This window comes from Rattus rattus, chromosome 3 (genome assembly GCF_011064425.1).
Source record: "Rattus rattus isolate New Zealand chromosome 3, Rrattus_CSIRO_v1, whole genome shotgun sequence".
Taxonomy (NCBI): domain Eukaryota; kingdom Metazoa; phylum Chordata; class Mammalia; order Rodentia; family Muridae; genus Rattus; species Rattus rattus.
In genome coordinates, this window is record NC_046156.1 from 219,330,935 (window position 1) to 219,344,190 (window position 13,256).

Below are 13,256 nucleotides of genomic sequence, written 5' to 3' on the forward strand. Positions count from 1 at the left end.
GGGGATGCTGAGATAAGAACAAAGTGTCTGTGTGTGTTTAAACCTGAGTCTAGATGGGAAGTCTTTCACTGTTCCTGGCACCAACCATAAACTCACTGATGGGGTAAAGGGAAGGCTCAGGGTGAATGCTAGAGATTAAGTACTTCACAATAAAATATTTTGGGCCTTTTTATAATCCAAATTAACTAACTTAATTTTTTTAAAAGTTGTCACTACATTTCAAGGGTGCACATATCTTACTTACGACATGCTTTATTGCCAAAAGAAGTTATTTAAATAAGACTATATACATCAAATCAACTGCAACTCGATAAAACAAGACAGTGAAATTAATTCAGTGGACTTACAACCAAGCCCCAACCACTGGATCCAATAGAAAAAGCCTGTTTTACTTTTCTTTCCTACAACAGAAGGCAGGATTTACAAGTAGCCCCAAGAAAAGATCAGCAAAGAATGGTCTTGACCCAGGCTTCCCTGACTCAATCGAGTGGCCTGTAACCTAAGCCAAAGGGCACACATTCCTGGACATTCAAAACCTCCAGTGGTGTGAGGGAGGAAACAGCTAAAAGGAGAAATGTGCAAATTCCTAGATTTAGTAACCAGGAAAATTTGTGTCAAAGATCTAAAAAGCAAGTAAGTCGCCACTAGGAATGAATTTTTGCTACAGCTTAATCTAATTCTGAAAAAGGAATCTTCTCATTTTCCAATGAAAAGGACATTTTTGATTACAGTGACCGAGCTCTGCCAGGTATGTGTCAGTTAAGATTCACTCTGAGGGAACTGTGAAAAGCATGACTCCCTCACCCGCTCTAAGCACCAGTGTCCCTAGCTGCATTGAAAGCACACTTGAGAATGCACACATAAACACTGCATTACCGACCTAGGTGTTTAAAGTGACAGGCACAACCCATGCTGGCACATGTCTGTTATTGGCTGACCTAACAAAAGTCCACTTATGTACGCTAAGAGGAAAAAATTTAGGCATAACAGCATCTATAAACATCTCAGTCATTATTGTTAATAACTGAAGGAATTCACTGCTAAGTGGGGGAAAGAAAAGGTCATGAACAAGTCTAGCCCAAGTAAAAGTAATTTGAAATTTACATGAAATTTTTATGTCCTGTAAGACAAACTACAAATATAAATACACATCTCAGTCAGGGTGATCAGCAAATTAATGATATTTCAAATACAGCTCAACTTAACAAGTCACAATTTAAGGTGAATTTGATATTTAGAAGTGAAATGTCATAACAAAAGACGCAGGGAAAAAGTATATTGGTATATACACTGGCAATAATTGGGCAAAAACAAGTTTCCCTGCGAAATCTAAAAACTATACTTTAAAAGACTACTAAAAACAGTGTATTTAACACGATTTGTGCGTGCGTGCATGCGTGCGTGCGTGCATTTGGTTTCAAGTGCCTAGAGTCTGTATCTCTGACTTCCTGAAACCACTGTTATAAGAAGTTGTGAGCTACCATGTGAATGCTGAGTCCTCTGGGATGAAAGCAACCAGTGCTTCTCGCCAGTGAGCCATCAACTCTCCAGCCCCTGTAGATACCTTTAAAAGATTTTTTTTTTTTTTAACATTTACTGTTTCGTTTTGTTTGTTTTGAGGCAGTGTTTTACTGTCTAACTACTGTTGGACTATCCTAGAACTCACATGTGTCATCTCAGAATGGCCTGAAGTTCATTGTGTATCCAAGGCAGGTCTGGAATTGGTGACCCATGGAAGATCATTATAGCCATGAACTATTATGTCTATCCTAAGATTTATTTTCTATCAGTTATTCCCAAATAAAATTAGTAGAGCCTTATAATTTGATTCTGCAAATAGCAAAATGCATAGTAAAGAGGGAAAAAGTAAACCTTTTGTCATTTATGAGTAACAATAATTTAAAAAAAATCTTTTTATTGAAAAGTGTGCCAAGTGTGTGCATGTGCATGTATGGGGGAGACTGTAGTGGCTATGTGTTGAGTATATGTGAACATGCAGAGCTCAGAAAAGAATCTGAGGTATCCTATGTCAATATCCCCCTTAAGCCTCAGCTTGATACACGTCCCACGCTCAGGTGCACACAGCCATGGCTGGCTTTAAAGTATGTGCTGGAATCAGATCTCAGGCTCGCTCATGTTTGCACAGCAAGCACCCTGTTCTACTAGCTCACCTCTCTAGTCCCAAAATGTGCCAAAATGTGAGGGAGGGGAGGGGATGCAGAAAGCAGAATCCTTCAATCTCTCACCCAACAGTGAGTGCTTTACACTTAGTGATTAGTAAAGACTACGGAATAGAAAAATTAAAGAACCACGGGTTATTTGAGTGTCCTAGTCACCGTTCTACTGCTATGAATTGACATCATGAGCACAGCAACTCTCATAAGAACAAAGCATTTAAATACAGGCTCGCTTGCTTACAGCTCAGAGATTTAGTCCATCATCACTATAGCAGGCAGCAGGCAGCACACATGGTGGTACTGGAGTGGAGGAGTAGCTAAGAAATAAGTCCTGTTCCTCAGACCAAGGGACAGACACTGGACTTGGCATGGGCTTTTGAGACCTCAGAGCCCCCCCCCCCCCGTGACACACTTCCTCCAAAAAGCCACACCGCCTAATCCTTCTAATCCTTTCATATCATACCAATCCCTGGCGACTAAGCATTCAACTATCTTATCTTAGCCTACAGGGCCATTGCTATTCAAATTACCAGAGTGCTTACTTTCTAAAAAGGAAACACATTATCTGTAACAAGGACAGAGCACTCTTCTTAATTCAGTATGAATAAGCGTAATAATATTGTTATTGAAGTTATGATGTTAATGAATTGAGCCACAAGTTTATGTTGTACAGAAAAAGACCATCAGTCAGTTAAGAGGAAGATCAGTAAAATACAACTGACTTCTCCTTTTCCAAGGACCAAAGCTTCTCATATGATGGCGCTTGGTGCGCTCGCTCTCTCTCTCTCTCTCTCTCTCTCTCTCTCTCTCTCTCTCTCTCATCCAAGTGTGTATGTGTTATTATATATAAGTATATATAATAGTGAATGTATAAATTGCAGATCAAAAACAATAATGAAACAACAAATAAAATTCATGACATGAGCTTTTGAAAAATAGTCTTCAAATAAAATCAAAACTGTCATCTGGCATTGTTCACAAGCTTTAGATTATTTTTATAGATACAATGTCAACTTCAATGGACTTAACCTGACCTCTCTAAAATAGGAGACTGCACCAACCACATTTTAATTGTGTGAATACTGATGCTACCAGAATAGCAGCAAAAGACTGAAGCCCGCCAAGTGACCCAAGACCCCAAACCCAGTGACTTTCCCTTACTACGCCACACAGAAAACAACATATGCTGGGTCCTTTTCATGTGTCAAACTATGGAGTATTTCATACGTGGAAGCATTGAGTCTGCACAATACTGCCATGCGGAGGACTACGTTGGTGTCCCTACTCATTGCAGTTACAAATAACTTCCCCCCAAAAGATTAATCCATTTACGTAACTAGAGTCTATACCATTCTATTAGTCTATGTTCTTCTCACACACAAAATTAAACAATTATTAACAGCGTTATCAAAATATATTCATTAAAACAGTGTCTTTCCTTAGTTTACACTAAAGAATAAACATTATATACACCTGAAAAACAGTTAAACCCCACACAGAGCAACAAATTATTAAAACAAAAATATCTACATGCCAAGTTATTCCCAAACCTCGGTTTATACCTTGATACTTCCGACAGTTTATATATATTTAGATAAGGTTCCATTATGTGGCCTAGGCTAGGCCTGAACTTGTAAGTCCAAGCAACCTTCCTTCCTCTGCCTCTTGAACAGCTAGGACTATAGTTATGTTATACACTAAACAATATTATTTATTATAAAACTATAATGAAAAGTTCTAGAGTTCACTGCAATAAAAATTAAGTATTATACAACATATTTTATCAAATGTTAAAAATACTCAGTTTTAAAAAGACTAACCTGGGAGCTAGAGAGATGGCTCTTCATGTCTTTGTCCCCAAGTGCAGGGCAACAGACATGAACCACAGTGCTCTGTAAAACATTTTATTTTTAGCCTACTATATTGAATACGTGTTATTAAACGTGTTAAATTTTCATGAAATCAAAAGCTCATAGGTAAGTGAAAGGTGTTTTGGACACTACTGGATGAAGTCGGTCGTCATCGACCTATTTTAAAATACTGTCTTCATTTGTTCTGAACTGTGGTTTGAAAAGGTGAATAAAACATAACCAAGAGTACACTGAGCACCAAGCCTCACTCACGCCACTTCCTCCTGTCTGCTGTGAGCCTAAAATTGCTCTTGCAGACAGGGACCCTCGAACACAGTGAGTGTGGGTCAGGGCTTGCAGACAGGGACCCTCGAACACAGTGAGTGGGTCAGGGCGTGGACTCCCACTTGGCACACACACGCTCATTAAAAAAGATGGGAGACGGGAAGTGGGAGCAGGCAGTGAACCTGGGAAGGGAAACAGGAAAACAACTAAGAAATGCAGAAGCCTGGTCTAAATAGGAACTTAATAGACTTCTAAATTTAAAATAAGAATGAAAACCAGCCTCTTTTTAAAAATGTTAAGACTATTTCAAAATCAGAAAGGAAATACTCAGTATCTTGCACATTACATGTAAAACTTGCCAAATGTTGGTTTAAATGCCTTTAAATTGATTTTATGACTATACAGCTCTAAAACAATTGGAGCTTACCCCAATTTTCTGAATTGCTAAATTAAGAAAAATCATCTTAAAATTTTGGTAAATTAGACTTTTTTTTTTTTTTTTTTTTTTTGAGACTAGCCAGGCTAGCCTCAAGCTTAAGATCACCCTGTGTCAGTCAGATCTGGGATCACAAGCCAATGAGCTGGTTTTAAAACTGGTATTTGGGGCTGGAAACTTAACTCTGTGGTAGAGTTTGCCTGGTGTGCCCAAAGGTCAGAATTTGCATATGAAAAATGTAATCATGCTAATATATGCCTGATAAAAGTTAAATTAGACTAGCAGTCTAATAGTAGGAATGTGCCCTGGAATTCAAATACACTGAAGTAAATGTCTTCACATTATTAATTTCAACTGAGACAGGGTCTTACTGTGCAGTACTGGCTAGAGGCAAATTCAGAGACCCTCCTGCTTCTGGGACAGAAAGTGTACATCATCACACCAAGCTTAAGTATTAAGTTATTCAGTTTTTTTTACGTCTTTGTGTTTTTTATTTTTATTGGTGCGCGCGCGCGCACACACACACACACACACACACACACACACACACACACACACACACACACACACACACAGGGGCCAGAAGTGCGGAAGAAACTGTCTGACTCCCTGATGCTGGATTAAAAGATGGTTGTAAGTTGCCTCTGTGCGCACACTGATAACTGAACCTGTGTCCTTCTCAAAAGCAGCAAGTTCTTTTAACACAAGCACTCTCTCCAACAATTTACTATTGAAGTATTGTAGAAACTGAGGATATATAGAAATAAAATGTTGACTAGCCTGGCACAGTACTAAAATGTTTCGTTCACTTATGTAATACTTACTAACACTTTAAATTTAGACTGTAACTTTCTGTTTGTTTCAGACAGGATATAGCTCACGCCAGCTGGTATCAAACTCCTGATGCTCCTAGAAATGGAGCTTCAGGTGTGCGTCATGTACCCGGCCATAATAACTTTCAATTTAATTTCCATTACTCTTTGAGATGGGTTCTAAGATAAGCAATAAGAAGAAACATGGACTATATAAAAGCTTTATAATTCAGACATTTGTATTCTTTGTCAAAACAAAAATACAAAGTCTAAAAGGAAAATACCAGTAACTGCAAAGGCCTCAGGACCTCTGGCACAGAGCTCTTCACTGCTGAGCCATCTGCAGCCCGGAGTTTTGCTTGTTTGGTTGGCTGGCTGGTTGGTTTTATTTTGTACATGTCTGCAAGGTATCAGATCCTTCTGGGACTAGAATCACAGGCAATTTTTGAGCTGCCAGATATAGGTGCTGGTAACAGAACCCAGGTTCTCTGAACAAACAAACAAACAAACCAGCAAGCAAACAACCCCCCAGCCATGCCCCCAGTTAACAAACAAACAAAAAGTTCATATTAAAAAGTTCATATTCTACATCATATTCAATGGCCAAGAACCCCAAACGTACAAAGACACAAAGTGAAGCACAGAGGTCAGCGAGAGCTATCATATCCAATATCTTGTTTTCTTTTTTAAAGATTTATTTATTTTATGCGAGTACACTGTAGCTGTCTTCAGGCACACCAGAAGAGAGAATTGAATCCATTACAGAGGGTTGTGAGCCACCATGTGGTTGCTGGGAATTGAACTCAGGACCTCTGGAAGAGCAGTTGGTGCTCTTAACCACTGAGCCATCCCTCCAGCCCCAAAATCTTGTTTTCTTAAGTGAGATAAAGACTCAGGAAATCAGTATCAAAATCTACACAAAAATGTACATATCCAATATCAAATTATTTAAATAGCATGCAATTTTTCTAAAAATAGTCCATTGTATTTAACTCTTATTAAAAACCTGTTATTTCAATAAAAAGAAAGCCATTGACCCTCAACTAAACACGTTTCTACCTACAATCTGATTGTAGCTGCAACTGTTCTAAGTTACTAATATAAAGAAGCTGATAGGAAAATTAGTTATTAACACGTACAAAATAATTGTATTCTATATAAATTTTTTGGCGAGATCCTTGACCAGAAATACTTGCACTTAAATTGGAACAAATCTTTGTGCATCGCATTGGATACTTGAGCAATTTCTATGAGATGCGGTCATACAGAGTTCAGTAACAAAATGCTTGCCTAGCATGCATAAGCTAAAAGAAATAAAATAAATATGACTAGGCTGGAGAGATGGTTCAGCAGTTAAGAGCACTGACTGCTCTTCCAGAGGTCCTGAGTTCAATTCCCAGCAACCACATGGTGGCTCACAACCATCTGTAATGAGATCTGATGCCCTCTTCTGGTGTGCCTGACAGCTACCGTGTACTCGAATACAGAAAATAAATAAATATTTAAAAAAAGAAATGAAATAGGACAAAATTCATAAATGTAATAGTTCTTTATAAAATGTGTATTACTGAACATCGAGTCATTATTAAGATGAGTTAGAATACATGTTGATTTTCTGACCATAAAAACATGATCACAGGGGTTGGGGATTTAGCTCAGTGGTAGAGCACTTGCCTAGGAAGCGCAAGGTCCTGGGTTCGGTCCCCAGCTCCGAAAAAAAGAACCAAAAAAAACAAAAAAACAAAAAAAAAAACCATGATCACTTAAATCACATTAACAGTAGAAATCGCATAAGGGCTCATTTTAAGCCACCAATCGTCAGTATTTCCAACAGTTGAATCTCATCTCTTTTACCTGTGTTATCTAAACACAGGAGAAGCACATGTCCAACTTGAGGATGTCACAAGAACTACAACAAACTTTACATTAATGCCAACAAATTCTAAATATACTCATACAACCAGTATGCAGAGCTATATATAAGACTTACTGCAAAGAACTGCCTATCAAAACCTCAATTGCTATGAAATAAAGAGAATATGCAGTTCTTTGTAGGAAATACCCATAAGAAAGAAAAAAATGTGTGGGTCCCTTGGTATACATTTTAAATATTAAACACCTTGAAAATAATATATTTGGGGGCTGCAGAGATGGCTCAGCAGTTAGGAGCACTGAATGCTCTTCCAGAGAACATGGATTCCCAGCCCCCACGCAGCGGCTCACAACTGTCTACACCTCCAAGATCTGACATCTTCACACAGACATACGTCCAGGCAAAAGGCATCAATGCATGTAAAATAAAAATAAATTTGTTTTAAATCATTAATTTTGATTTCTCAAATACATAACATTACAATGTGCTCGGAGGGCTGGAGAGGTGGCTCAGCGGTTAAGAGCACTGCTCTTCCAGAGGTCCTGAGTTCAAATCCCAGCAACCACATGGTGGCTCACAACCATCTGTAATGGGATGCCCTCTTCTGGTGTGTCTGAAGACAGCTACAGCGTACTTGAATTCATAAATAAATAATTCTTAGGAAAACCCATGTGCTCAGAGCGGGTGGTGGTGGAAGCATACAGCTTTAAGCCCAACACTGGGGAGGTAGAGGCACACAGGTCTCTGTGACTTCCAGGACAGCTAGTTCTACACGGAAAAACCCTCGGAAAACCCAAGCAAACCAAACAAATGAAAACCCAAATGCTTGGGATACTACGGCACATGTACTTCAGGATACAAACACGACCATCAGGGTGGTGTAACGGGGGGAAGCACTGGTCCCTGAAGCCGAGGATCGCGAGTTCAGCACCTACGAGATGGAGCTAGAACCACTCCACAGAGTGGGCCTCAGCGCACGCAACCACACGCATCACCACTGATCCGCAAAGTAGCACGTTAGGTTAAAGAGCCAGCCTGACGGTATGTACCTCACAAAGGCTCGTGCAGCTGGACATCCAAGTTCCTAACTATGACTTATACAGACCAGTATAAAATTATGATGAAGGAAATTTAAGATATAAATAATAGCTAGGTTAACCACAGCTGATTTACAGAGATGTTCACAGTCCCCTAAGTACCTCGCTCACAACCGCCTAACTTTTACTTGGACTAAAATCATCAGGAACTCTTCTCCCTTCAGTGTAATAATTCACATAATGCATAATTTATTTGTCAATCTCAAATTTAAAAGCAAAGAGTCTTCATTTTATGACCGTCCTTGTCCATGTGCAGAGATGTGGATACTATAGAAATCACAATGGTTATGACATTTACCAGCAATATAGCTTTAATTCAGTGTTCATGGGACTCCTATTAAACAGTTTAAAGTGGGTGCTTCAGAAGCCTAAATACTAACCCTGGTTGGTGAAATAGCTAGTATTTCAATATATTTCTATCTTTCTAAAATATATTTTTAAAACCCAAATACAACAAAATTATAACAAGGTGCTATCAAACAAAGAAAAGTTCTATTTTTTCATTTATCATCTATAAAACAAATTTATGACATCGTAAAGAACAATTTAACAACCTAAAAAACAACCTTCAAGGGGGAAGCAAGAGCCGGGGCAGATAGATTTCTCTTAGTCATTCAATCTAAGAAATTTTAAAAGAGAAAAAGCAATGATAACTTCGCAGGCTTTCCCCGCGTACCTGTTCACTCTACACTGTTTCACCTCGCAGATGCCTACCTTCCTAGGTGAGCTGCCAAGCACAGCAGTCAGACAGGGAGCGAGCACAGAGCACAGCAGAGGAAGGCAGAGCGTCCCGTGTCTCCTGGCTGCAGAGGTAATTTACACTGACCTTCCTTAGGGAACGGGGTGTAAGCATTACCAAGAACAAGTGGGACGCAACTGTTCAGCAGAGAAACTCCAGGCTGCAGACGTGGACCCAGGCCAACATGCAACACAAAACCCACTCAGTTGTATTTCACTTAGTAAACCAAAACAACGCCTTCCTCAGGAGCCTCTTCCTGTCTACCAACTCATGAGAAAATTTTTATTTCCTTTACTTGCAAGATTGTAAACTCTTCTGAACCCTGAAGCAATTAGTTACTAGAAAGGGATTTACGAGAAAAGGTATTTATTGTTTCCTGGGGACTTTTTTTTTTTTAATGGAAAACAATGACTGTCCATTTGGTATTTAAGAAATTTTAGATTTTAAGATATTTTAGATAGTGTAACCAACTATCAGGTTTTAAACAGCGATTATGGCTGCATTTCTTTCTTTCTTTCTTTTTTTAATTTTGGTCTCTTAAAGAGACAGTATCCCTGAGTCAATGACCTAAGAGAAATAGTTCTTAAGGGTCTGTTACTTAGCCTCCTCTCTGGCACTACTTCAAACCCACTCTCCATTCTATGTCATTTTACTATCAAACCAAGTTATTCTGACGAAAGCCTGCAAACGACTAAAGAACAGAGGATGATAAACCAGTACAGGTGGTACTGTCATCAGAAGTATCCTAAACACAGGCAGGGTGCCTCCGCTTTCTTACAACAACAAATTGCTCAACTGGGCGAAACTTTCAAGGATCCCCAGTGTTTCCTCCTGCACTTCCCATTCATTCACTGAGCACAGGCAATGTCAGCCAATGGTAAGGGGCGCTTCTAGAATGCAGTTTCATTGTCGAATGAAGGGAAGGTTTACTAAGTAACCAGTCAGTGAAGTAAGGACCGGACTCACTTTCTATTTAGAAAAATAGACGCTGGAAGGGACACATCTGAACACTGGACAATCCCGATTTTCTCGAATATTTCCTTATTTCAATACACTTACGAGCACATTTGTCTACGTCCATCAACATAACCACACAGCAGCTCCCACACACGGGACGGTAACGAGGGATTAAAGGTCTGGCTTACTTGGTGTACAAATACATCGACTGGAATATCCAAGGGGTTTCCCTCCCGACTTATCATGGAGATGAAGCCGAATCCCATGCGCACGTTGAACCATTTACAGTGGCCAGTTCCACGCAGGACCTGGGACTCGTCCTCCGCCAGCTCAGGCAGTTTCTCCGGCTCTTCACCTTTGCCTGCCCCGCCTGACATGGAAGAGGACAAAAGTCAGTTAGCCTGGTTTCTACCTCGTGCTCATCTAAACACAAATGTTTGCTTGTGAAGGGAAGCAATGAAGATTGAAAACAAAAGGCTGGCAAACGTTTTCCTTCTTAACAAAAAAGGGAAGAAACCAAAAGGGTTAAAAGCAAAGGCAGGGAGGGGAAGCCACATTGCTGCACCGCCCGCTAGCTAGCTCGCTCGCTGGCTCGCACCAGCTTCCACGTTTCTGTACATCCGCATACTTTCTCATCTGGCTCCTTTCCTCGGGAGCATTCTATAGTTACGGCTGTGACACTGCACTCACAGACTGCTGACCTAATCCTAGGCCAATTTACAAAGAGTAATTTTTTCAGCGAGACTGGTTTTCCTGGCAAGCAGAAAGAAAAAAAGAGAAACCCTAAGGATGGCTGGCTACTGGTTAATGCACATGCGGCAGACGGGAATCCCGGGTTATTTGCAATGTGCATTCCCCTCCCCCTAACTTTCAATTAAAGTTAGGATAGAATGGGGGAGGGGGCAGGTGTATAAAAGTTTTCTTGGACTCACTAACTGAAACTACGAGTAATCACACACATACACACACACACAATTCAAACAATAGCCCTCTGAAAGCTTTGCAAGTTGTGAATCAGTGTGGGCGGTACAAAACATTTTGGAGATCTGTAACAATAGGTTTTGCCGAACGGCACTCCAAGGGGGTGGGGAGATAATGCCCAGTATTAGGGTAAAGGGGGACAGGGGAGAAGGGGTGAGAAACTGCGTGGTGGGGAGAAGCAGGGGAGAAAAGAAGAGAGGAATCACAGTAAAACAATAGAAAAGAAAATTAACCTTCGGCCATGTTGCCCCACCGGCCCTCAGCTTCAAACTCCAGAGATGAAAACTTTCCCTTTGGAGCGGAGTGATCTTCAGCATCAGTCTAACATCTTGATTTTGTGTGATCACAAATTTAGTTCGCATGGTCTAATGTGCTTTCCTTCTTTTGATTTTTTTCCTCTTCTCTCTCCGGTTTCTGGCCCCTGAGCACACGTGACTCTGTCAATTACATGCTTTCTTGCTACTAATTCACCTCGGATCCTTAAGGGGCTGGCAAGAGGGAGAGATAACCAATCGCCACTTCATCTGTGCTGACATCAAAATAATTTATGAATGAGCACGGAAAACTCTTACGGACAGTGTGGGACGCTGCTTTCTGATTAACCCGAATGCTGGTTTTGTACTGTTTAAACGAAGGGCCATGGTGAATCGCTGGTTTAGAAAGGCGACAGACAGTGTGTGTGCACGCGCCTGCTCTGCACACAAGCGTCTCTAATCTCATAGGGGGAGCCATTTAAATAAAGCAACTGATGTTATGATTCCCCACATACGTCCCACAGGGATGCTGCTATTCCACAGCACCAAACCTACCTCAGGGACGGTAATATTTAATTTGTAGAGGAAAATACGCAATTCCGAAGTCCAAATTTAATTTAATTAAATAACAATTAACTTCAGATATTGGTAACATAAACCGAAAGGCAAAAACACATCTAATTTCAACCTGATTTTTTTTTATTTGAAATAAAATCCTACTGGAAAAAAAATCGCTACTAATTTCCTATCAAATAGTGTTGCTCATATCAGAGCGTTTTTGAGAGGTATAGTAAGAAATTGTGCTTCACAGGTTTCTCCGCCATCTCTTTCCGGGGGAGAAGATGTGATTAATGACTTCCTAAATTACAGCCCAGTTTTCCAGCCTAACGTAGAGTGAACCTCAATCAGTGGTGATTGTTCCCCAAGAGCAGGAGACTCAGCGCTGGGGGGAGGGGAGCGGCGCTAGGAGGTGAAGAGGGATGCAGGAGAGGCGACCGTAGAAGAAAAAAGCCTCCGCTGCTGGGGTCGGGAGAGAGGGCACGTAGGGGAAAGGTAAATCCGCGGAACATTAACTGGACCCTGACATCTTAGAAGTCTACAGCCAGCAGTAAGGTCGCTCAAATACACGAAACTGTAATATCGCAGTGGGCTCCTCCTGTCCCTTCCTGTTGGCCCTCTGCATCGAAACACTTCTGGCTTTTCAAATTGTTTTTGTTGTGTTTGTAACGGTACTAACCACCTCATCGAATATTTCAAAAAGCATTATATATTAACTAGAAGTGCTTTGTTTCTTTAAAATAAATGACCTGTTTTGAAACATTATAAGGCTTCCACCAGTCTTTCACTACCCCATCCCCCCATTTTCTTAAGCAAGCAGTTTACAGAAAAACTGTAGATACCACTTCCCTTCTTCAAAGCTACCAGCTGACCCTCCCCCACCGTGCCCGCACACCCCCACCCCATCTCTCCAGCCAGCCCACACAGTGCCTCACACAAACTAAAATGTTGGGATTACGAAAAGTCCACACAGTGCACCTATTAACACTCCTTCTCCTGCCGAAAAACCTAAAAATAATAGGCTCAGATCTGAAAATAATTGAGGCATACAGAAATAAATAATTTTCAGCTGTTTGTGATAAAGGGTGTCAATCAAAACTGATCAATTTGGAAAGATTTTTCATCTGTTTCTTTCTTTTGTTGTTCTCAGGAAGGAGGCAAGCTTTTATTTATTTTGAGAAGGATAACAATGTGCCAGCTGGTGGAGAGAAAAAAACGTTAAAATCCAAGGGTTTTC

The 13,256-nt window shown here is 40.4% G+C and overlaps 1 protein-coding gene across 2 annotated transcripts in view; it reads right to left on the minus strand.

Moving 5' to 3' along the window:
• Lin28b (lin-28 homolog B) overlaps positions 1–11,450 on the minus strand; it is a 74,087-nt gene extending 62,637 nt beyond the window's left edge. For both annotated transcript variants that reach the window (XM_032899105.1, XM_032899104.1), the window contains exons 1-2: positions 11,441–11,450; positions 10,415–10,596 (exon numbers count right to left, since the gene is read on the minus strand). In XM_032899105.1, the coding sequence (XP_032754996.1) occupies positions 10,415–10,596; positions 11,441–11,450 (192 nt within the window). The remainder of the gene's footprint in view (positions 1–10,414; positions 10,597–11,440) is intronic.
• Positions 11,451–13,256: the final 1,806 nt, after the last annotated feature.